This window comes from Struthio camelus, chromosome 1 (genome assembly GCF_040807025.1).
Source record: "Struthio camelus isolate bStrCam1 chromosome 1, bStrCam1.hap1, whole genome shotgun sequence".
Classification (NCBI taxonomy): Eukaryota; Metazoa; Chordata; class Aves; order Struthioniformes; family Struthionidae; genus Struthio; species Struthio camelus.
Window position 1 is genome coordinate 198,607,787 of NC_090942.1, and position 27,183 is coordinate 198,634,969.

Genomic DNA, 27,183 nt, shown 5'->3' on the forward strand with positions numbered 1-27,183 from the left:
CTAACTTTTTGTAGGAGCTGAAATAAATTTTAAGGAGTATTTGTGGCATGATAGAAAGCACAACAGTCAAAAATTCCTCCTTCTGAGTGTAACAAAGGTTCATTGTTGTAAAGCCAAAAGAAAAAAATCCTTTTGGATATGAAATATAGTAATAGGATCATTGAATGCTGTATACAGGAAATTTCAGTCTGCAATTAGTGAGCCTCCACTGTTGTTGGTGGGGTTTTTTTTTTTGTTTGTTTGGTTTTTTTCTTTTTACATCTTGCTTACTAACCTTTAACCTTCTCACCATCTCTTCTTTAGATATTTTATCAGAGATTTCTTTCACTCCTGGAGGATATGTGATTTTTCCATCATTGGCTCTCGTCTTCGAATGAGCCATGATTTCACAATTTTAAATCTGGAAAAAAAAAAAAATTTACAAATCAGTGTTCTTTTGCTAGCTTACACTTACCTTATCTGTCCTGCTTCTTCAAGCAGTCAGATGAATTTGAAGGGTCCAAACATGACCAACAAAATACATGGACAAAATCACACAAACAAAGGAAAAAACTGGACAATAGATTTTGTTTGCCTGTTTTCAGTTATCAGTGTTGCAGCAGATAGTAATGGTTTTGACATTCAGATAGACTGTTCTGTATTACATTTATACTTTCAAGTAGTACATAATGGAAAAGACACAATCCCTGAATATATTTGATGCTTCTTAGTTACATTTCTAAGAATTATCTTGTATCTTATTGTATGAACCATTACCACCACTGGGTAATAATAAATCCTAGGCAGCTTGGATTTTCAGACTCTCTCAAAACAGAAGGAGACTGTATTTTCCAAACATTTAAATAGAGCACAATTTCCCAGAAAGGCTAAGTAGCTTTAATTTAGTGCAGTGCTTTTGAAAATCTTACACACCACTAGTTTTCATTTGCCAATAATATATTTTTAACCATTTTATCCACCCAAAAGAAGCTGACAATAACTCGGATGAGCAGCAGACAGAGTAGGGATAGGAACACAGTAGACCAACTGGAAGTCCTTCCTCTATGCCATAAACCCAAATTGTATAAACGAAAGGCTGCAGATAACCAACAGTATCTTCTTCCTATGTTCCAAACATAAAAGCCACCTAACTATCCAGTTTCTCAGTCCCTTTAACCTCATATAGGTACAAGATACCACTTAACCCATCTCAAGCTAGCAAAGTTCCACTGCCATTTGGAGAAAGCTGTGTGTTATTTTTCTACTTGCACAAAGGAAAGCGTAAATTGCTTTTATTTAAGTAGCACAAGACAGGCAAAAGCGAATAGAAGTATATGCCGTGTGCTGGGATAATTAGGATTTTAGAAAAAGACTACGCAAGTGCAATTATAATTCAAGAACGTACTACAAATATAAAGGAAATAAAATTTCACCAGCATTCCCCTTAATTATTTTTTAGAAGTTTGAAACACCTCCTCCCAGTCTCCATCTTCCTGAACTGTAAATTCAGAGACAGGCATTTTCTTCCTACTGAGCTCCTACACAATGAGAACCTACATTAAAAATCAGATCTTCCCAGAACTGTAACAGAAAGAGTCAATCAGAATCCACAAAGAAAGATGGAACTGAAACAGGACAGAGTAACCTGCCATAATTGAGGCTTACCAGCCTAAAGTAAGACCATTCTACGCTAAGAGAAAATTGAAGTGGGAAACATACTCCCCTCCAAAAAAATACCTCAGTGTATTTTGCATGTATCAGTCCACATTTCATGACAGTGTAAAATGTGTAGATTTTCCCTAATATTTCCAACCTTCTGCAAAACAAAAGTTAACACTGATATTTCAATAATCTTTGTAAAGAATACATAGAGCATAACATATCTTTATTTGAGGAAATGGGGGGGAAATGAGAAGAATGAACATGATCAGGTAGGAGTTCACCAGAAATTTAACAGTTTTAAGAAACATTTGTGAGACTAATTCTGAAAAGGGCAGCCCTAAATTATTATATAATTTTCCACTTTTCTTAATTGTAAGAGGTCATTTAAGGATAAAACTAAAAAGTTAACAAGTCACATTTTTTCATGAATTGTCAGCGCAAACATCTGGGTACATGATTTGTTCATTACTATCAGAAATAAAGACAAGCTGTCTTTTAATATAAACCTTCTTTAACACTGCTCATCATGAGATTTTTTTTTTGATCATTCACTTGTACATCCCTGGATGAAGCTGTTCTACTCGCTTTAGACATCTTTCTTCCATTTGTTGTGTTTGAGACATACAACAATGTCACCTCACTTATTATATGCACTAAAGCCACTAGACAGGCATGCTATGCAATGCAATTCAATAGCTACACAAAAGCCAATAACTCTATGGTTCTGTCACGTCCTCTGTATCTCCACAGACACGGCAGTTGAACTGAGCACTACTTCCTTGCAATTTCACTAAGAATAGATAATAAGAAAGTTAGGTGAGGAACAAAATACGTTAAAGTAACTATTTCTAATTCTCCCAGGAAAACATGACATCACCTCATCCCCTTTACATTTCTTAATACATCGTTGTAACAGTGAGTATAGAAATTCTCAAAAACACACAGAAAATGTAGCAAAGTCCACTTTTGTTGCTGGTTGATGCAGACCATCCTTTATGGTTTCCAGATGGAATAAAGTTATATATTGCAGCTTATGTCACTTTAACAGCTCACCACAGCAAAAGTCGTCCCACTCCTCTACATCTGAGGATACTCCGCAGTATCAGATGCATTGCTGGACCAAACTCATTAACTCAAAAAAACCAAGCCCAACTGTCTTAAAAAGCATGCAACAAGCATCAAAGCTACTTCAAGGGAAAGAATGGGGACTAACGGAACTGGGGATCAAAACTCTCCCTTTCAGCTGCAGAGAGCTGTCAGATCAGATCAACTGCAGTGGAAACCTACTTAGAATACAGTCTCACTTAGAGTACATTATAAAACAATTTGAAGGATGGAACTTGTACGTTATGGTCAAGTTGAAGCTTCCAGTTCATATGCAACCAAATTTCTAATAAGCTTCAGCAGCATCCAAGGTTTTGGATTGAAATTTAATGTTCTATATGCTCTGCAGAAGAACTACCAGAAAGATTTTTCCTCCTCATGAAATACAAGATTGTTGTCATAATTAGAAATGATCAGAATGAACCTTCCTTTTTAGCCAGAAGGAACTACTAGCAGTTTTTTTAGTTGACATTCGTTGTACACCAAATTGACTCAAACTAACAAATCCAGAATCATCTACCACAGAATCTAGACTACAACAAAATAGTAAAACCTCCTACAACAATGCAATGTCCATAGCTGTGGGGTTGCATTTCCCTTGCAACTTTGAGATCTGAGAAATCCATTACTGGTTAGACACTCATGTAGGCATTAGATCACAAGTCTAATTTCATTTAAACTTTATTTTGCAACTAAAGCAAACATAAAGCCTGACAACTCTACAGTTATATTGGGTATACTATCCATTATTCCTCTCAAAGGTATAGAAATCAGTAAATAAGAAATCATTTTCTATGAACTCAATACATCTAAAAATCTGGGATGCATAAAAAATAAGATAAAAAACAATTTTAAAAGGCTCAGTGTGAAATATTTTTTGCCTCTAACGGTCTAAGTAATAGAATAATTGAACTTTTAAATATTTCACATAATTGAAATTTGCAGATCTCATCTTTTTAGGGTTAATGTTAGGCTTTCCTGAAGAAATTTCATTTAGGAGAAATAGTGAAAAATAAAATCTAGCATTCAATATAAGAAAATTAATTGTTAAATTATCCTATTATCACTTCAAATATTATTTAAATAAAAACAAATTAGCTTATTGCACCCCACTGCTAGAAATTTCTGTTCTTCTGGACTCCCAGTATGCCTGAATATACCTAACTGACAAAATAATCCGTGCTGAATACTTAAAAGTTTAGGACTTCTTTTGTTGTTTTTAACCGAATTCTATCAGAATAAAAGTGTATAAAAGTTCCAGTGGAATTTCACATACAGTCACATCAGTAGTTTCAGTTAATTTCTGGCAGGCACGATAGCAACAGAGCTAAGAACAGCAACCTCAAGCTCAGCTGCATCTAGAACACGTTTGACCATGAAAATCTACAAGTCAGCGTGTAAAGATATTCACTGATTCAATTTCATAACGTTTTTAAATTTGTTTTTAAAGATCCAGTATATTCCAGAAGAAGACATAATGTAAGATGATAAATTTTGAAAGAGGACAATACCTAGAAAGTTGCTTGGAGATTCAACACAACTAATCCAGATGACAGATTTTTATAGCTGAAGTTTTAGAAAAAAAAAGTTATACACAATGTTGCCAGAAATCCAGTATTATTCAATATACACAATCAGAAGGCAAAGAAAAAGGGAAATAACAAAGTGCTCATATAGTTCATTTTTTTAAGAGAAGAAAAAAGCATCTCCGTCCCAAGTTAGCACAAGCCTGAATGTAAGCTTATAGTAACCAATTAGAAATACGTGCGTTGTTTCTGCTTTTCTAAGAAGAGAAAAGCAGATAAATATAACAAGAAACTTCAATAAAAATAGGATTTAAAAAGCTAATGTCAATATTTAGGAAGAAAAATCATGACTCAAATAGGCTTTGAATACGTTAAACATCATAAGCTAAGCCAAGTCTTAGAAAACTACTCTACAGCGAAAATCAAATACATGATCTAAACAAATCTCATTTAAATTATGAATTTCACTCCTTTCACTGAAGGAGATTATGAAGGTAGAAGGCACATTAGGATCTTAGTTATCTAGGCACTGCTTCTTTCAACACAGATGCAGGAGAAGCACCTCTGCAACTGTTACTTGAAAGACATGAGGAACTAAGAGTAAGCATGAAAAAAGTGCACAGGAAAGCAGATAAGTGTAAAAAGGTTGACAAGTTTAAAAAAATATATACATGGTGGGAGGGGAATGGGAGGAACAACTACAAGAAAAAGAAACAGGGAAAAGAAAGAAGAAACAAAATATATACTATTTTTACAACTGTAATAGGAAAATAAAAGCATGGAAGAAGTAACACAAATTGCAGTTGCGTTCATTGGTAATTAAAACTGGATGAATTAAAGTCATTTCCCGTGACAAAGAAGTTAAACTGAAAGATCATTTTTAATGCAAAATTACGGTTATCAACCAGAGCATGGATAGGGAACAATTCATTAGTGTCAGAATTAATTCGTAATAGATGCCATCGACAAAATTTTGTCAAATTCAAATAAAATACAAATGAGTAGTTCTATACATAGTTAGCAGGACCCAATAGTTACCTAGTTCCACTTGAATTAGTCTACTGACCATGATACTAAATGCTAAAAAATTCAATATCCAGTTGGTTTCTGTATAGTATATAACTCTTCATGAATGGCCCAACTACACATATTCTGCTTGCTCAACAGTATAAAATAAAGATTACGTATGTGCAAATAAAAGATGGGTTAAGGTCTTGCATGTTAAATACCTATGCAATACTTAATAGTTCAATAAATATCATTACAGGATATTAAGTCAATGATCTAAAAGAAGAACATAAACCACATTTCATTAAATTGCATTTTGTTTGGATGACAGTTCACATGGCCTATGGAGATTTAATTAACTGTGCTAATCACTAAAATAAACTATGCCTTAACATGCATGCAGCTATATATCTACAGTACTTTTTCAGAGATACATATATGCATGTAACTCTTAATCCTTCAGATATTTTATAAATCTTTTCCAGGAGATGAAGGAAGTGGTAGCAAATCAATCCTTAAATGCCTTGTAAATCTGTCTACTGTTCTACTATTGCCTCTTTAAAATTCAGAATAAGGGCATACAGGTAACTGTACAAATTTAACCATTTTTAATTTTCAGAACTTTCACTGAATCATACATAATTGTATATATAGCTACATCTAGAGAACAGTATTTTGCAACTACATATATAAGATTTAAGAAAGCTTCCATAAATTTGACCTATACAAATATTTCTATTTTTAATTTATGTTTGCAAGGTATTTTAGAGTAAGTTGCTGAGAACAACACTCCCTTTATATTAATGTAGCTAATATAAACTCAAGTGAATTTAACAAATTGCTAGTATGGAAAAAGCTAAGTCTAGAGGTTCAAATACATGTTGTCACAGTGCATATCAGTCCTACAAGAAGAAAGGGTAGCCAGAAGAGAGGATTTGCAAATACTCACCAACCTGTTCTCCACAGTCAAACAGCATAGCCAATGGCCTCTCACTATCATAGCAATTCCATCAAGGGTATAAAAACAGTTTTTTAAAAAAAAAAAAAAGAGTCCCAAGAACATTTCCCCTAAATTGTCTTAAGCAATACTGGGGACACCAGTCAAATTTTCTCCAGTTCTTAAATGGTAATACAGAGCCCATTCCAAAGCTCTTTTTCCCTGTTACTAGGAAGCGATGAACAATATGCTATTATTTGCATTCAATTTTTCCATTTTTATACCCTCAGTAGGTAATATCCCCATGTAAATAAATATAAATAATACAAACACTTTGAGGACTCTAAATAAAAAGTTATTTTCAATAAGTTTTTTCCAATAACAGAGTACGCATTAAGAAATTGGTCAAGCTATAATTTGCACAGACACTACTACAAAGTATTCTGAAGAGATTACTGGCAACTTGCAGAAATGGAAGAGGTAGACTTGTTTACTTCTGTAGGATTATTAATAAAAAATATATTTTTGCAATTTGTCAGTCATGGAATTTTTTTTTTTAAATCCTGTTAAACTCCTGTATTTCACTGATTGACAGCACTGTTCAAGGTCATATCTGACTTAGGTGTTGAAGACTCATTATGTTGGTGTCAATTAAATCTATTTCCATAATAAATCTACTACCAAGGAGCTACAACTTGACTAGCCACTCCAACCTAAAATTTGGGAGGCAATTTTCTGCTACTGAGTAAAAGAAAATTTTAGAGTGTTGAACCAAGTATGCTCATGTAAATCTGAGTCATGTTTCATACTGGTTCAGAGATAATGTCTACAAAAACACTTTCCATTCTCTTTTATATACGTCATACTGTTTACTTAGCCATCATTAAATCAAGATATTAGCGTATCACTCACGGTATAAAGAAAATGTTAGCTTCCTATTTCTGCAAGACAGTTAAAAAAAATCAAAATTCATGGAAACTGCTAGCAGCTTAGTTAAAGCTCTTCTGAAACGAAGAAACACACTGCACAGGAAAAAGTAACACTCTCAGTCAGGGAAGTGATATGAAAGGTACTGGTTTCACTACAGAAGTCTCACTAATGGCAGTCCTTTGAGAGTCAACATATCAAGTGACAATGCTTGTTTAAATTGGGTAACACTTCGTATTTTTCAACCCTGTATTCAAAAATACAGCAAAGAGCACTAAATTTATTAACACACTCAGTAAACACTTTGTATAAAATAAAAAGGTATGCAGGCAATAACTGAGAAAGAGGAGATATTTCCATGATGTACGGAGGATTTGTGGGATTCCCGAAGAGAACTAACACACAAAAATAAGCAGCAAAGCACTGAGGCAAGCCACGGTACCAAGGTCATCATATGCACCGAAAAAATAGTGCAAACAACTTATGGAGAATATAGTAGTGTTCCTTCCAATTAGTTAGGGAACAATCATATGCAAGTCCCCATTTCTGCAGATATTAAGGTTTTTCAAAATTCAGCATTAGAAAGCCTCTCAAAGATTAAAAAAGTATACAGTATTCAGTACTCTTATCTCAGCATACAGCTCTCTCCAGTGGCATTGCAGACATTTGCAGCTTCCACATGATGTAAAATCTTACTTACACATTTCCACTATTTTCAGCTATGTTATTAAAAGTAAAAATTACAAGAATAAAATTACTGTCTTTTTGCTATTTGGGAAAGAGCATTTTCACTGAAATAAAGGCAGTTTAGAAAAGGAATGAGGAACTACAATTCACTACCAAACCAATCAAGAAGCTAAGCGAGAAATAAAACTGTCCTGTAATTGCGAGATCTCAATTTTCATACTGCTATCCAGGATTAAATGCATCAACTGTAGGGATCTTGGACAAAGTTTCCTATTTCTGCGCACAATTGAAGGAAAAAAATGTCAAGGAGAAATTAGAAGATCATAGCAAAAGATTCTGACAGGAAAAAAAGGCAAAACAAAAAAAATGAACAAATGAATACTGATAAAGATTTTTTTAAATGCATAACTGTTTCATAAAGTGGAAAAGATTGTAGGTTGATAAAATACGATGTTGGTAAAACAGACACCTGCAATATAGGTTCTTCCTAATATTTGGCTATCTCATTGCTTTCTAGGTGGTCATATTATTATTCAAATCTGCCATGTTAAAAATGTAAAAAGACAAGTGTGTAAGAAGCAGAATCTATTAGTAGTTCCCAGAATGCTTAATATTGAATGCAAAGTATATGACAACACTACAAAGAAGTAACAGTGTAATTGCAAAAAATTGTAACAAAAAAAGTACAATAAGTGGTTCAAATGCACTTGAACTTGAATTTGGCTTAATAGGAGCATAGTAGTTTTCACATAACACACTTACTAAAATTTACAGTCCTGTACTACACTGTTTTTTTACTGTACAAAAATACATCTCCACAGAGGAACCGAAAGGGAATGCATAAAAGAAGCTGCAAATAAGCAAGATGTCACTATACTCATAAAATCAGAAATGCAGTTCTTGCTTATACCAGTTCAGATATAGAAGATTTTGTGAAAAGATAAAACTTGGGGGGGGGGGGTGAAAGCAGGAGGGAATGGGAGATACGTTTCATTAAGTCAGAGAGAAAGCCATTACATTTTTGACAATGACCTTTTCACCTTAACATTCAAATGATGAAACTTTCTCACATACTAAAGGTCACTAGCAAACACTATGAAGTTTAACTTCATTAGAAAAGCTGCTAACACTTCCTACTAGGATTTCTTAATAATGTCCATTTTAAAAGTATATATTTTCAGTTACTTCAGCTTTGACAAACTTGAAATACTTGAGACTGATATAACACATATAAAGGGTCTTCAGCTGAGTGTTGTTAATAGCTCAGTCACTTAAGAGAATGAATCCAAGATAAAATAAATTAAACGTCATGTAGCACAGATCTGAAGAACTGTCTAAAAAAAGGCTAGTTTTCCCATCCTCTGGGGTACAAATATGAATTTAGAACAGCAGTACTCTATCATAAATATACACTGTCCCCCATGAAAATTTGTCCAAAGCCTCTGAAAAGCCACATGATACTCTCTACAGATTCCTGATTTAAATAGTAAAATCTAAAAAAAAGCCATCTTTATTGATTATGTTGATACCTTTATAGCCTATACTTAAGTATGATTTGAATAAAGTTTAAGTGAGAACACAGTCATAAAAAGAAAGCAGTGTCTACAATAAGGCATGGTCCAAGCAAGACTAAAAATGAAACTCAGGAGATCAGAATTCTCCCATCCTTCTTGCTAATGTTATGGCTGTAATAAGAACATGAACTCAATTGCTCAAATAGAAGGCTCAAACTAATTACTACTAAACTGAAATGCCAATGTTCACATGAAATCATACTGTTTGGAAATAATACTGACCAGATTGAAGAATAAAATTACTACAAAGGGCACTCCTGGGAGAACTATGCAAGACTACAAAAGCTTACAAAAAACCCATTATGCCTGCCATTGGTAAACAAAGAAAGCTCATTTCATACATGGCTTTATCTTGACATATGTGCTTTATCTATAGATTTATTCCTGTTGCTATGTATATGCAATCTGTAAAACATTCATCCAAATATCAAGCTGTTAGATGCAAGGAATAATAGTAAAGATGTCAAATTATTGATTCAGGATAGGAATAATTATTATTTCGGAGGTAGTTGAGAGCAATATTTGGAGTAACTCTGGTTTTCATTTTCTATCCTGGTCATATAGAAGCTACTAGGCAATTGTTCTGCCTTTTTTTTTTTTTTTTTTTTTTTTTCCATAAAGTCCTTTGGGAGAAATTCAGTCAATATATTCATTTTGTAATTCACCAGGCTTCTTTAAGTGATGCCTTTGAAATACAGTATCCTGCCCTTCCAGCCCTGGTGAGAAACCTGACATGTTGGTGCTCAAAATACATTCAGCAAGGGACATACTTGCAATCTTGTTTACGCCTCCAGAAAAACAGACCACATAACTTAGTGGAACTCTCAATATCAGCTGAGATCATAAGCATAAGTATTCTGAAGGCCTTTGATTTCCCAGCTAGTGAGCCAACAGCATACAGATCAGTCCCAGGACAATTCTGCTTCCATTACACAACATGAAACAGTCACAACAATATTCACAGAATCACAGAATGGTTTACGTTGGAAGGGATCTCTGGAGATCATCTAGTCCAACCTCCCTGCTCAAGCAGGGTCCTCTAGACCATGCTGCACAGGATCCTGTCCAGGCAGGTTTTGAATATCTCCAGGGAAGGAGGCTCCACTACCTCTCTGGGAAACCTCTTCCAGTACTCTGTCACCCTCACAGCAAAGAAGTTTCTCCTCCTGTTCAGATGGAACTTCCTCTCTGTTTCAGTTTGTGCCCATTGCCTCTTGTCCTGTCGCTGGGCACCACGGAGAAGAGTCTGGCCCCATCGTCTTGACACCCTCCCTTCAGATACTTGTATACACTGATCAGATCCCCTCTCAGCCTTCTCTTCTCCAGGCTGAACAGGCCCAGCTCTCGCAGCTTTTCCTCAGAGGAGAGACGCTCCAGGCCCCTCAGCCTCTTTGTAGCCCTCCGCTGGACTCTCTCCAGTAGGGCCATGTCTCTCGTACTGGGGAGCCCAGCATTGGACACAGGACTCCAGGTGAGGCCTCCCCAGGGCTCAGGAGAGGGGCAGGATCACCTCCCTCCACCTGCTGGCAACACTCTTGCCTCATGCACCCCCAGCATACCATTGGCCTTCTTGGCCACAAGGGCACACTGCTGCCTCATGCTTAACTTGTTCTCCACCAGCACTCCCAGGTCCTTCTCGGCAGAGCTACTTTCCAGCAGGTCAGCTCCCAGCCTGTCCTGCTGGCATGGGCTTATTCCTCCCCAGGTGCAGAACCCTGCACTTGCCTTTGTTGAATGTCAGGAGGTTCCTCTCTGCCCAGCTCTCCAGCCTGTCTAGGTCCCTCTGAATGGCAGCACAGCCTTCTGGTGGGTCAGCCACTCCCCCCAGTTTCATGTCATCAGCAAACTTGCTGAGGGTGCACTCTGTGCCTTCCTCCAGGTCACTGATGAATACATGGAACAAGACTGGACCCAGGACTGAGTCCTGGGGGACACCACTAGCTACAGGCCTCCAATTAGACTGTATTACCCATATAGGTAGGTATATTACCCATATGGGTAGGTTCCAAAAATATAGGAAACATTCACTACATTCTCTCTGTGTTTTAGAGCTCTACAGTACTCAGGTGAAGCAGTGCAATCTGTTCATATGATCTTCTTGATCAACTAATGCAGCTGGACGACTGTTCTCAGTGGGAAACAGTACAAAATACTTCTGCTCTTCTGTTAGGTAAAGCACATACACACATTAGGAAAACCAAAACTATCCTCTGTGTCACACTTACCCAGGATACAGGTTATTCTCCAGCAAACATGCACATGATGAAACTGGAAGTTGGCAAACAGCATCACATAAGTATGTAACCCCATAAGACATGGTTTTGCCAACGTTCAGATACCATGAATGCTTACATATAATAGAGAGACACAAGTAGTGCAAAAATAAATTATCTATTTTCAAAGGGATAAACTGAAAAAAAGAAGTGATTTAATTTGGAGACCTATATAATTTCAACATGGTGTAGATGGGCAATGTGCATGCCAAAGGCACAAAACAACCTTAAATTTCTAAGCTGTTCTTCCCCTTGCTTTGATTGCAAGGAAACATTTTATAATGAACTGAATGAACAATCACTTAGTAAGAGATACAAGAGATAATCAAAGCCCTCAAGGAATGCGAGTTACACCCCGAAGACCAAGAAATATAGAATTAAAGTCAGAATTTGAATCAAACTGAGCTAGCCAGTGTAAATAAAAGATTATTGCACTTCAATAGCTTAAAAACAAGGAAAAAAGTACTACTGCATAAATTAATGCATAAATGTATGAATATAAATGGATAAATCTAATTTAGAAGGATATACTACTACTCTGGGATAATTTCTATTTGATAAATCTATGATAAAACAATTTGCATTTTCCTTTCACTGAAAATCATTTACTATCTGAGCTCTGAATTGGAAAGCATAGTTAATTCACAGATGGATCAGATCATCATTCAGAAAAACAGTAAGAGAAGACTAGAAAAAACAGAAACATTATTAAGTATGAAGACCAAAGCAAGAATTACCACTATCAGCTCAAAAAGCCAAAAAACCAAAAACACAACAACTGAAAAAAAACCCCCACTAAGCATAAGGAAAGCTCATATATAGATGATCACAGCTAAGAATATACACTAGTGCTACGTGAACGCTGTTCCAGAAAAGGTACTTCCTGAAAAATATTAGTTTCTAACATGAATTTTAAGACACTGGCAAGAACTTGCTTGGAATACTATGTATTGTTGTTGTACTACATACAACTGTCAGCACCTATAGCCAAGACAATTAATAATTCAAGGCAGAAAAGGTGCAGATAAAGTCTATGACATCAGAAGAGCATATCTACAGAAACAAGAAGAGATGGTTAGCAGGACAAGCTTGAGAAGAGGCAGAAAACACTTTGAATACCAGAAATACTGGAAGATCTTTATAAGTTAAAAAGAATAGTAGCTCAAAAATATTCCAGTCAATGAAGAATACACTGATAATCAGATAAAGACTTCTAAGTTCTCAATGTAATGAAGTTTTAGAACAACTTTCTGATCAATAATTGAAGCAAAATACCCAGGTAGACTATGGCAGAACTCAATCAGTATACAAAGGAGATTAGCATCTTGCTGTTCTAAGCTACATAAATATACTTCTGAAAAAGTATAGGCCTTTCACAGTGCAAAATATTCCTTCTCAGAAGCACAAATCAGCTAATATTTCAAATCCACTTTTTTTTTTTTTTGAGGTGTCCTTTGTCTTACTCTTTTAATTAAGCAGTTTAAGCATTCCACAGGTAAGAAAAGAACTACTAGAGACTCTCACAGAAAGTTCTCAAATTGCTACCCTAAAACAAAAGAATTGACAGTAAGCCTTAGTACTAAATAAAAATTTTACAATTCTACTATCTACAGCCATAATTTTGACATAGTCTTTCTTTAACAGGAAAACTACTCTAAGATTTACTAAGTCAAGAACGATTTTTTTCCTTCCTCCAGCACTTGGAAAGGAAGCAGGGGGAAGGGATTATTATTTTCCTTTACATTAACTCTATTTTCAAACAGCATAATAATTTTAAAACTTAGTCATAAAAGTCTCAGATATGTTGTGTCACTGGGTATAATACTTCAGAAAGTTAACGTTTGTAGTATTTATAGAAAGGGAAAAAATAAAATGAAAGAGTGCCATGGATGCCCCAGGAGGTGGCAGGAGGGTAGAGGAAGATGATGCAGTGCAGAAAACTATGGATAGACATGAGTTATCAATCAAAATTAATCTCTATATTGCCTCCGGGAGAAAATAGCACTTGGTATCATTTTAGTAGTTGGTTTATTTGGCAAAAAATGTCTTACTGAGCCTTACCATGAAAGTTTTAATTCTTACAAAAACTGTCAAGACGACTAACATACTACTACAGAAGAAAAATAATATTTTATAAAAATCTTGGAGATGGATAACAAATACAAAATTATTTAATAAGAAATCAGAATTTGTATACAGAAATTAGCTTCCCTCCAATGCCTAGCTTTGTAGTGATAACAGAATTATAAATGTCTAACACCCTATTACAAATGATACAATCACAAAATTATTACAGAGCAAACAAAGACCAGAATGCCCTAAACCCTATATCCTAACAAAAGTAACGGGCACAGCTGTCATCCTGTAGAGACTGAAGATAAAAAGCAAATCTTAACAAAAACCTCTACTAGCCTCAGTTATACATAAAGTCAACAAACAGAAAGTAGTAAAAGAAAAAAATGCTAGTGGAAAAGTCTGCATAGTGAAACTCAAAGGAAAGCCTGGGTATCGCACTGCAAAATCAGATGTTACACTACAAAACACTATGTTCAATCCTGATCAACGTGAATTATGAATGAACATTTATATTAGGGTTGCATATACAAGCTGAGTGTTTTACAAATAGAGTGTCTACACTGAGGGCTCACATCAGTTTAGTTTCTTTTTTTTTTCTCCAGTTAACTACATTGTTCGTTAAATTTCACACAATTTCTTTCAACCTATGGTTTGCTGGCATGTACAATAACATGCCCTTGAAGATAGAGGAAGAACCAATGATTGTGTTACAAAACAGATGAGCTGAAGACTTACCACAGTCAGGTGACCTAAGTCTTTTTGTGGTGGGTCTTTAAGACCATTGGACTTGAAGAAACTTCCCAAGTAACTGAACCCGGTCATCTGCTATCATAGAGAAACATAAAGTGATCCTACTGGTATTAAAGTGATCAAGCAGAAGACTCTTGATGTTTCAATGTCATCGGCAAAGTCTAGCTTACCTTTGACATTTATCTCTATGCTTCTTGACCAACATGTAGCTCTCTTTGCCAGTCAATGATCTCTGTTTACACCTCTAACTTCTTTTTACCCCTTTATCCCTATGGGGTTGTATTTTTATTTGGATTAGGTACAATCAAGATTGTATGCATCACTGGCTTACAGCTATGCCAGGTCTTCTCTACAGCAAATTTTTGAACTCTATAGTTTGCTTTCCCTTTTGATATTAATCCTTAAATATCTACTTATCCTTTTATTTAACATTTTTAACTGGAAGCATTTGAGGTAAGCTAAAGGAAAGCTAATAAGAGTAATAAGTAACGATAACAGCTGCAACTCATCACTTGCATCTTCACTGTACAGTGATAGCCAAGCTCTTTGTGCTGATTACAGCATAGGTTTGCTTTAACTCAGGGTCAGACCTGTGCTGATACGCAGTAAGGACGTACACTTCATCTTGCTAATAGACACAGGAACACTTTCTAACAACACCTCCCAAGGACAAAAATCTACCCAGAAAAGAAACCTGAAGCATATGAGCATTTAAAAAAAAGTCAAAACAGTAGTACCTACAGGAGGTTACAGTAGAAAATTCAGCAGAAACTGACCTTTACCTGTTTTTGAAAAGCCGTGTTTTCATAACAAAAAGGAATAAGCTTTAAAAGTATTAATATAGACAGGGCTGCTTGCTTTGCCTATGATTATGAGCGTACAATGAAGACACGACAGCTCAAAGAGTTTCCGTCTATTTCTTATGTATAGTAACTGCTGAAATACACATTCTAGGTTCTTCTCTCCTGGCTCCTCCTTACTTCCCTTCAAATTATAAGGTTAACATAGTCAAGTCTTGAGACTAACAAAAGTTTCTGGCAAATCCTGTTGACAACTGAATCCATCGCTAATCCACCTGTCTACTCACAGTTACTGCTCCTTTAGCAGAAAACGCTGGAACTGCCCTTACCTCAGCCAGATTCTTAGCTCAGACACCTACATTAAACTCTGTAAGTCAAAAAGCTCAGTTTAGCATAGAAACAACTGACACACAGACACATATTTATTTCTGCCAACACAGCTGTAGGGACCAACAAGCATTATTAGACAACTGGAAAAGAGAGTTTAGGGGGTTGTGGGGATAGCATTCAATTGAGAACCAAAAGGGCGGCAAGGGACGGGACACATGGTTCAAGAACGTCCAGGTAGGAAGTCTAAGAATCACTGAGCAAGGTGAGAGAAGGACTAGGATTTCTTCAGCAATGAAGGATCAAAATCGGAAGCCTGAACAGATATCAGGACCAACTAATCAGAGAGGTCAGTAGAGAAAGGCCAAAGCAGAAAGGTCAGCTGCAGGGAACAAAAAGTACACATCCACTAGAATTCAATCCTTCCCAGGGCCTGTACTGGGCCAGAAATCGTATAGAATCATCATATTAATTACACTACTCTTCTACCAATAATGAATATTTGCAAGAATCCACTGAAAAGTGCCCCTATATCATCCCAATTAATGCTGGTTAGCAGAGAGTAATAACTTACTGCTACTAATAGCATTCCATTAATCTAATTAGTAGTAGCTACATGTAGCTAAAGGTTACAACCTAATGACTCACAGGAGCACATCCATACAATGAATTTGTCTACCAAGTTTCCTTAAAAAAAGAACAGCAAATGTATGTTAAAACAACAGTATAGTTGCAAAAACAGTTGTTTAAAGTTAGGAAACATCGGAAGAAAGATTTCTTATACAATTTTAAATATAATAAATACAAACGAGTTGATTTAACTGATCCTTCACTACTTTTTTCCACCACAGGACTTTTGTCTCATTCAGCATTAAGAATATGATCCACTTAAGGAGTAACTACTCAATTTTTCTTCCTGTCATTTAACGTGCATCCCACGTTACACGCTATTTAAACCCTCCTCTTACAAGACTTTATTCCTAATGGGATTCTGTACAGGACTCATAACTAGAGTACGTTAGTGTGCCATAAAAATTAGCTTACTTACATAACATTTCCATGAAGTAGGTATTATTCCCATTTCACAGATGACTAACTTGAGTAACAGATTGAAGTTTAAAAAACATCCACCAGTTTTGGCTGCACAATTAGAGAAATTTAGGGCACAACTTCAAAACACTCCATATTATCACACTATGTCTGAAAACAGAGCCTCTATTAAGCCACGCAAAAGAGAAGTCAGGGTCTATAGCCTGTCACCCAAGAAATCAGCCCACTGCTAATGAACACTTGTGAAAAGTTGGTTTAAGCAGACTTATCTGGCATCACTAGAAACTGATAGAAAGAACAAATTCCAGTATTTCAAAGTGACATTTAATCACCCAAATAATAAGACATGATTTCCCTTCCCACAGCTCCCTGTTAATTCATTTCACGTTTTCCAGCTTCAGGAACATATGACAGCCGTCTTGAATATGCAGTTCTAACTCTTAAATAAAGGAAGATGAAAAAGTTTTCTATAAACCATAACTAAAGACTACCCTAACATATACATAGGAGGGGGACAGGAATTAACTAAAATAATGTTTACTAAGTCTTTCAAAAATTAGGAATTTGAGTAGTTTTAATGCATCTGCTTATATAAAATAGAAGAAGATGCAGGCAATGATCCATTCAGAAATAAAAAGTTACTCTAAAGTTACTCTTTTACAACACTGTAAGAAAGCCCCTGCGGAGAATTAACTACAAGCAACATTTGTAACTTGGGGAAGATGTTCACAGTGCTTTGAGTTCTCAAAGCACAAAATACACCAATATTCAAAAATGAACACTAGAATATTTCTTTCAGATAACTACATACAAACACAAATTTCACAATTGTTAATACCCTCAATTACAAAAATGCTTCCTAGAGTTATTATGTACTGCTTAATCTCAGCTGCGCAAACAAAAAGGAAACATCTCCTATCTGCTACCTCTGAAAAACTCCATTATTGATATTAAGAATGCATTATTGCACTTACGTACTCTTTCGTCCATTTCCAAAAACCAGAAAAGTAAAGTGTTATAACCTCATTCTTACTAGTTTCTACTCCACAAAGTAGAAAATCCAAAGTAAAGAATATTATATACCATGAGCTAGGGGTCCACAGTTCGCCTCCTTTAGACCTTTAAAAGATACAAGTGGCACACTGAATGCACACAGACACCATCCTACACAAGAATTTCCACAGAGCATATTGAAGAGACTAATCTTTTGTAGCATCTCTTTGTTTCTATGTACAGGAAGTCATATTGAACTATGTACAATGCTTCATACTGAACTAGCAAACAACAAAATAATTACCAAAGATGGTTTACTGTTAAGTACGATACTATCCATCATCCCTGTACATTTTCCCCGTGAAAAACTTTTACAAATTTTAAGTATGTATCGATAGAAAAAAAAATCCATAAGGATAAAAAAAATAAGATTTCCACAAAGTAATCTGCCCACTTTTCATAACAAAAAAGAATCGTGAACAGTTATTACTGGTTAAGAACAGAATCCTAACCTATGCACCACCAAAGATTTCCTAGCAATTTGATTGCCTTCACTGAAAACATACACCCGTCTAGCAAAGCAGGACTAATAAAAGTGAATTGTCAAATTCAAGGTGAATCAAAGATTACATAAGGAAAGTTTCTATGCAGACTTTTTTTTAAAGTCTTCCTCATGACTAATATGCTTGCACTTAGAACGGATAAGGGTTAAAGGTTTTTGTTTTTTAAACAAAGTCATTTTTTTCTCTTTGTAAGACTTTCAGAAGGCTGATTCTTGATGTTGAATTGAACTACAATGTAGATACACTGGGGACGTCTCAGAGAGAACGAGAGGCTGCTCTGAAAGAAGTTGTGGACAACAAATGGATATCTTCACACAAAAGCTGAAAACTGCACTCAACAATTACTTTCTAAATGATTAACAATTATGCTCGAGCTGAATGATGATAACCTTGTCTTCCTTAAAACAGCTATGAACTGTAGTTTAGGTGACTACACTATGAGAGCAATTAATAACATTTTTGACCGCTATTTCTTTTTCCATTAAGAAATGCATAAATGAAGAGTCTAATTTAGACAGAAGAAGCATCTACTAAGATTTCTGATTAAGTCAGAGAAAAAGTACATAGAGTTAGGATTGGCTAGAATCAATTCCAAAGAAACAGGGCCTAAATTAGAAAGCCCCAGATGGGGTCCTGATCCCTGGTTAGGTACTACCATATAAATGGTGGCAGACAAGATGATTAGTACAAACACATCCATCTGTTCCCAGTGAGGTATGACTTTTCCTTTCTCAAAATTAGCTTTTCCAGTATATTAGTAACAAAGCTGTCATCAGCTGAAATAACAGAGCTCAATATCACTCAATATAAGGAAAGGAAAACACTGTAGAATGTTTTCCACTGTTGGAATAGGATGCAAAAGAGTAAATTCCATAGTTAGGAACAAAATAATTGAAGGACTTAATCTTCAGAACCTACTTCAAGGACTATATATTTCATCATATTTTAGAGAAGGTTAAAAAGCAGTATAGGCAGAGAAGGAGGGACAGATAGTAATAATCTTTGAAAATAGTTGAAGCATTAGTTTCTTTTTAAAAATCAAAATGTTAAAATATTAGTCACATTCCATGAAATTGTTTCAAGTTAGACACAATACAGTAATTATTCATATAAATAATTGTATTTTTATTGTGGAATCCAAAATGTTCCAAAGAGTTTTTGAAATAAACCACTAACTTACTAAAATAACAAGGTTTACTTTCATTCAAACTCTCTAATTCTACTGATATATTTTACTTTAAGAATATATTTTGATAAATATCAAAACTAAGCAGAAAATCAAATTTTCTAAGCAGCTACATTCAATTAAAAAACCTCACCAATGAAACAGCAGCTAGCATGTTATCTACATATAGGCACAATTTCAATTTTAGATATTCAACCTCTGAGGGAGAGATTTTTTTAAAAGCATATATTCTGCAATTCTTCAGAAGTCTGCACATGATTCCCTCCAGGATCTGTCAATGCTGTTCCACTATAGTCCAGATGAGACTACAAATCAGGGTAAATCAACATGAATACTTTCCTACCAAGGATGATCACGCTGCCTAACACCCTTAAAAAAAAAAAAAAAAAAAAAGCAATGAGTTTCCTCAGTTTTCCCTTTCCAGCTAGTTCCCAAAGCAGACTGAAAGCCTTCAAGATTTTGTCAGTCTTTCCAAAGCCTATTTCAGGTTACAATAATAAGATTCTGTGTTCAGGGTACAAACACCACTACTTTAGAAACTTACTGAAAGAAGTATGATACACAATCTTACCAGTTGTCAGTACCAGAACTACCTTTTTGTTCTAATAAGGAAACTTATTAAGGAAGTGCTGGGGGGGGGAGAGGGGGAAGGAGGGAGGTGGAGACTATATCAAGAAAGTAGAAGGTAAGCATTTGGGCAAAATAATATTAAAGAAAGGTAGGAAAAGGGACATTAGAATTTGTTATTTTTCCGTATCAGTTTCGCTCCATTTGTATCTTACTTTCCTCCATTCCCTACTTGGCACACTTTTATCATCCATCTTCACGTTTTCTTAGACACTGCTCCCCTGAAATTCTCCTTGTGCAACAAGTAGCCTGTACCATCTCTTCAAAACTTAGCCTTAAAGAAAACATTTAGTCCAAAACCTATAAATGAAGAACCTTTACTACATGACTCCTACATATGACCATACAACCTTTTACTCTTTTGTATGGGCTCAAATTGTGTGAGCAAAGAAAGAATCAGAGAGAATAAAGAAAAAACATAACCTGAGATCCTGATGGAGCAATGTATCCCAACAGAAAAAGCATCTCTTTTGCTCTATGGAAGGGAGCACAGCGTCCTGTTCTACAGCCAAAAATGGATAACGCCTGAGGTCATGCTCATGTTTTAATACTATACTCTTTCCAAATACTATCAACTACCGGTGTTTCTTGTATTTTTAATTACAGCTTAATAAGAATTTAGTCGACTTGCTCAATTTAACTCTATATGTAAGCTTGCTAGACACATTCTTAAAGTAATATTTATATGGCACACAAGATAAAAAGATGTTAGCATACAAATGTTACATACATATGATTTTCCATTTGAATTTGATTTACTTTTTACAATAACTAAACTGTAGTTTAGTTTTTGCCAAAACAGTTATCCAGTCTGTCCAATAAATAGTGAAGAGAACGCAAGAGACACACAGGCAATTACAGTTGTACAATAAGAACTAAAAAAAAAGCCAAAAACCAAAAAACACCCTCACCATAATAAAGTACAGCCTTACTTCAAACACAAACACAAGATGTCACGCAAGTACTAAACTACTTTCTCCTGAAAGCGTGCACTAGTGATGTAAGTGATAGACAATCAGATAAAGATAATTTAAGTGAGGTGTATGTATCACGTTCATCACTCTCAGTTTCTTTTAGAATACTCTGAGCATAAGGTAAATTCAGCTGTTTCATGTCTTTCTGAAGTATTACTTTGTACAAGCACATACAATATTTATAGCGTATCTATATTACACAGAAAATGCGCTGAGTAGAATTTCTATCAGAAATACAGAAAAATAGAAGAATTCCACTGGTTTGGAAGGAAAAAACCTGAAGGCATGCACGTCACCTTACCTCCCTCCTAAAACACAGGCTTTGACACCCATTTTTAACTATACAGGCGCTCACTTTTTAAGCATTTCATCTATGCCATCGTCAGCAAAGAGAAGTCAATTACAGCCAAAGCACCTACCCATCAAACGCAAAACAAAGACCAACATAAAAACATTTCAGCAGTTGTGTTAGGTCGGAAAATAGAATGCCTAACCAAATGATCAGAGTTCTCCGTAAGTAACCGCTCAGGAGTCAAACATGCAAGTCAGAATAAGGCTTGCACAACAAAACCCAGCTCTGTAGGAGCTGGTCTGCTGCAGTTTAATTTTCCAGCATTGCTCACCATCATTAATTGTTGATTTGTTTTGAAAAATAGATAGTGATTTATTTGCAGCGGGATGAAGTTACAGACCTAGATTCCTGACCAGAGGCTCTCAACGTAAACAATACAAAACCTATAAATTAACCACTCTTCATCTGGCAATTTAGATGTAAAATTCATAGTCCTTCGTCTAAAAGGCAGTCCCTACTCCCCCCCGTCTTTCCTTCGCGGGTGCCTTCTAACAGAGCCTGATGCAAAGAATTAAAAAAAAAAAAATCAGCCTGAATGAAACGAGCTCGCAGCAAGTGGGGACTCACCGAACCGAGGTCCTCCCGGTCCCCACCTCTTCCCGGCCGAGGATCACTGCTAAGTGCAGAGCGGGGAGAGAACGAAACGGCGGTGGGGGGGGGGGGGTCTTTGGCCAAGCCCGGGCAGCGGCGCGAGGCGGCGGCGGGAGCCCTGGGTGCAGCCCGAGCGGGGCTAGGCCAGCTGCACGGGGCAGGGAGGGGACACCCGCTGGAGCCGCGATCACCAGCGCTGGAGAACAGCCTCCCTCCCCCCGCCCGCCACTACCCCCCCCGCCAGGAGCCACGGGCGCTGAGCGCGCGACGCCGCCCGCCGGACAGCCGCGAGCGCCCCGGCCACTGGGGGGGGGGGGGTGACCCCCAGACCACAGCGCCGAGCTGGGGGCACAGCACACCCCAGCCAAGGTCACCCCCTCGCGGGGCCTCTCCGCGGGCGCGGAGGGGGGCGGCAAATTTAATTTGCGACGCCAGCCCCGGGAAAGGGGGGAGGGGAGCAGCCCCGCGAAGGGGTGGGGGGGATGGGAGGGGGCTCAAGTCCCGGGCCACGGGGAGAGCTCCCCCCCTCACCCCGCGCTTCTCCTCTTCCTCAAGCGCTGGCCGCGGAGCTCGGTCCGAGCTGGCGCCCCCCGCCCCCGCCGAGGAGCGGTGGACGGGGGGGGGGGGGTAACCGCGGCCGAGCTGCCGTGCTCCTTACCCCACTGCAGCCGCCTCGCCTCGCCTCGCTGGTCCCAGGCGGGTCCGCTCCGCGCTGCCGCTGCTCTGGGCTCGGAGAGGAGCTGCCGCCGTAGCCGCAGCCAATCGCCTCTAACCCCCTCCCCTTCCGCAGCTCGCCCCGGTCCCCCTGTCGGCTTCAAAATGGCGCCAACTCGTCTCCGGCTGCTCCAATGGAACCGCCGAGGGAAGCGAGCGAGGCCAGTGCGGGACAGCAGCGCCCCCTGCCGGCCCGCGCGGCGCCGCGCCGGCGCGGGCACGCGCCGGGACCGCCGGTCACACGGCCCGCGGCGAAACTCCGCGAAACGGCGTCCGGCCGCCGCGCCGAGCCGGCCCGCGGCGCCCCAACGCCACTCAGGGACACCCGCTGCCCTGGCGCCGCGGGCTAGGACCCCAAGCACCGCTTCCAGGCGAGGGGAGAAAGCGAGCCACGGCCGCCACCCCCCTCCATGCATACCCGTGCCCCGGGGCCCAATACAGCCCTCCCTCACTTTCCAGCAAGGGAAGCGGCGACGAACCCTACCTCCCCGGAAGACGTTCAGTAGTTACACGCCACTGTGAATCATGGCTTAAAGCGAGAAAAGAGACTTAGAAAAACTAACACGAGGTTTGCAGGCAAGCAGACGACCTTACTTCAGCAATCCTAGCAGTATAAACTGCCAACAGTTTCAGAAATCAAAGACCGTGCACAGGAGATGCAGCAAATGGCCCAAATCCAGAGAGGACTGTGCAATCAGTTGACAGATGAACTGTGGTAGATTTGCTGTTCTGCTGTGCAAATTAATGAAATAAATACTTCCCCAAGACAATATGAATTATAAAATGCTTGTTATAAAACAATGAGGAATAAAGATGCTCAGCTGTGGAGAAAGCAGAAAAAAAGTTGATGAGCAATTGCTCATCAAACCCTTTGGTTGCACTTCAGTGAGTGCAAGAGTTTCAGGGGGTATTCTGACAGGAAAATAAGAACAGAAAAGTGATGTAATTTAATCTCATTGCTACATAGAAAATGCTACATTTACGAATGAGATGTCTGAAGACAATAGATGTGTCCAAAGTGTTATGATTTAAAAGATGTGAAAGTCCTAGTCAGCAGATCTGCTGAAATACTTTCAAGGCTTTGTCTACAGTGGGATACAATCATCTTTTAAAGTGTGTGTTAGTTATAACATCTTGGCTAATATTTTAAATCTTTAAATAAATTCCTCAAGCTTTCTGCTAACACATTTAAAACAGCTTGCTTCACTTTCATCCAAATTTTAAACTCAGTTAAACATCCTCATCTTCTAACCAAATCTACATCAGTCCTATCAAGATAAAAATGCAAAAACTATTACATAGAAATGACTTTTCAGGCCCAAAACTACCCTTGTTTACATTTCTGAGAGTGAACTATTTGTCCTACTCTTCTGGAAAATGAACATACTACTGCACAGGCACAAAAAAGAAAATATTTTGTCTGGCAATTTTATATTACTGATTATCACTGGGAAGCATCCTGCACTTGCAGTCAAGGATATAATTTTTTCACATAAGTTGAACAATTTCTCTGCAATCCTCCCATTGTGCTGGCTTATCTAGATATCAGCTCTTAAGTTATGGAACACATCTCTTTTTTTAATGGAGCACTTGCACATGCGTACAGTGATATATACAAAACAGTAGACAAGCTGAATATTCATACAGCTATTGAAGTTGCAAAACCATGTGTATAATGTGAAAGTAACTATTGTGTTGCCATACTCTGTTTGCAAATATGTTTATCTTTTGCTCCCTTTTCCTGCTAGAACAGGCTACAGTAGCACTTCACACTTTCACCTCATATCAGGATGCCTAGGAATGATTTGAAAGTGAAATAAGGTGAAGTGCCTTGGTAGCAGGGCAACGGGAGGCCAGCCCCCCATTTACCGTCTGGCCTTCATTTCTTGCCTGGAGTTAGACTCTAAGATTTCAGAGGTCAACTTTCTGAGGTATTCCTCCGTTTCTCCACCCCCTCTTAATTGTGAGATAGTTAAAATACAGCACAAACATCCCCAAGATGCTTACTACAGGGATTAATGGCGTTTGGCTCTCTGCAGCTCAGCGGTAATAGCGTTCCTAACCCTCACGAGGGAGCCCTTCCGACAGCGCTTCTCTTCGTGAGAAGAAATCCGTTGCTAAACTTCAAACTGCCCTCCTGAAGCGTTACCAGAGATCCCCCTCCGGTTCGCGCGGAGGGGCGCAAAGCGTGGCGGTGGCCGCCGTTTGAGGAGTGCCGCGCGCCCCCCATGGCGGCCGCCCGAGTGGCCGTTGCTGGCGGCCGTTGGAGCGCTGAGGGGGCGCCCAACGGCCGACGCCGGCGCGAGGCTGCAGGAGGCAGCAGGGAGCCGCCGCTACCCCGCGCGTCAGCCCCGTCTGTAACCGGAGAGCCGAAATACCACCTTCTCAACAGTCATTTGTTGACTTAGTCATACGCGTTTCACCGGAGTTTCTTCAGAAAATACTTTGGGAAGTTTTAATGCTGCTGTGTGGGGACCTAAATTCTAGGTTAGGGAGGGAACAGCAAGCAGCCAGCGCCTTTCTGATCCAGTCCTAAAAAGAACTACCCTGTGTAATCTATAGAAGCAGGTTCCTGAAGGTGGACTCAGTGCCTCCCCCAAGAAACATCACATCTCACAGGGCACTGGACGACCGTAAGCAGACTCATTTTACTAGTTTTGCCCCCTTCTAGAAATACAGGCAAAAGAAATGATAAATGTATGATGTTACTTATCAATAATGTGTATAATCTTATGGAAGACTCACAATATGTACACACAATTGAATAATGTTTTGCTGAGTATGTCATACAGAGAAAGCCAGATTATGAAGACCAAAACTTTTACACAGAATTTCGTGAAGACAGTGTTCACATCGCCCTACGTTTAAGGGACAATGAACATCCCAAAGAACATCCTAGAAAACAGTACTCTCCTCATAGAAGTGCCTGTATCTCAGCTTTCTATCTGCAAAAACATGGTGCAAAAATAGCAGAGTACAATGAAAGGCAGCTCTTTACCTTAGCCAGAGTAATACACAGAACCTCCTCAAGACGGAAAATGCCCTTCTGAGACACACCAGTAGTCCGTCTAGCCTGGTTTTCAGCTGCACCATGATCTGAAATGTCATTTTCCCCAAGTGAGACTCATACCCTGCAAGTGCAAGGTATGCAATTTCCCCAAATGCAGAAAACTTGAAAGCATAATTTGTCGCACTAGGAGATTGCATTTATGCTTTTATCTGTATAAACAAGAACAATAGCAAAAGGAGATACTACTGAAGGAGACCTGCTTACTTTCTGTGCATTGTACACTCCCAGCATCCACAATTGCTGTAATAGGCATGTTGACATCTCTGGTTTGTACAAGATGTACAAACAGGGGTATCCCTGCCTATTCCATTTAGAATCCATTTTATGGACCTGTTGTCCATTGGTTTGTCTAGTCCCCTTTTGAACCTGCTGATAGTGTATATTTTCATAGCCTCCTTTGGCAGCAGATTCCAGAACAGCAAATAGCCCCCAGTTCTAGTATTCTTCATGCAACAGTTCTGCATTCACCTTATCCAGTGCCTTCCTGATCTGTAAAATTTGACCCTACGCCTCCCATCCTTGCCCTGTCGCAGTCAGAGTCCTAACCCCTTTGATCTCTCCTCCTAAGACAGCCAATCTACCCCCTTGATCATTTTAGTTATCCTTCTCCATACCTTCTTGAAATTTGCTGTGCCCTTGCAGCCCAGAACTGCACACTGTACTCACTTCAGATAAGGGTACATCAAGGCTTCCCATAGTAGCATGCTGCCCTCCCTCTTGGTCTCTGCTCTTTCTGATGACACCTAACTTTTCGTTGGCTTCTTCAGCTGCTGCTGCACTTTGAGCCAAAGATTTCAGAGGGCTTGTTAACAATACCTTCAAGATTTTTTCTGAGTTTAAATATCCAGGATTGGCAGATAATCCTATGTTTTACCTCACATTAATCTACCTCAAAGCCCACCTGCCATTTTTCTATCCATTCAGTTTTGTGAGGCTTTCTGGAGTTCTTGCCACTCGCACCACAGTTGATTACCCAGAAGAGCTTAACATCATCCAAGTATCATTCAATATGCACTCCCTTTTCCAGGTCATTGACAAAGATACTGAATAAAACAACATCTTAAAACAATAGCAGCAAACCCAAACATCTCTGGGAGACCACATTGCTGACTTTTCTCCAACTGTCAAGGTAATATCACCATCAGAAGACTGACTAAACATTTTCACTGAGTCTCCTTCCTTATTATAGTAACCCTGAGCCATTTGCAAGTGCAAATCTCTGTACATCTTTCGCCTTTTAGTCCCTCCATGTATACCAGCGCTTTCATTTGTCTTCTGAATTTAACACCTCAAATCCCCTTCTGAATACCAAGAGTGATAACTTTGCCATTCCATTTTTTCTCCCATCTAGCTTAAAGGATTAGGTCCTTTAAGCTACTCTGACACAGAAGAAGATCTCAACTCCAGTGCAGCAAACCCCATAGTCTCCTTAC

The 27,183-nt window shown here is 38.4% G+C and overlaps 1 protein-coding gene across 5 annotated transcripts in view; it reads right to left on the reverse strand.

Moving 5' to 3' along the window:
* The window catches only part of PDS5B (PDS5 cohesin associated factor B), a 116,030-nt gene extending 93,240 nt beyond the window's left edge, over positions 1-22,790 (reverse strand). For 2 of the 5 annotated variants that reach the window (XM_068930093.1, XM_068930095.1), the window contains exons 1-2: positions 22,625-22,790; positions 275-400 (exon numbers count right to left, since the gene is read on the reverse strand). In XM_068930093.1, the coding sequence (XP_068786194.1) occupies positions 275-382 (108 nt within the window). In that variant the 5' untranslated portion in view covers positions 383-400; positions 22,625-22,790. Of the gene's footprint in view, positions 1-274; positions 401-21,942; positions 21,962-22,624 lie in introns of those variants that run through there. The other 3 variants (XM_068930094.1, XM_068930092.1, XM_009686495.2) reach the window with 2 other exon arrangements.
* Positions 22,791-27,183: the final 4,393 nt, after the last annotated feature.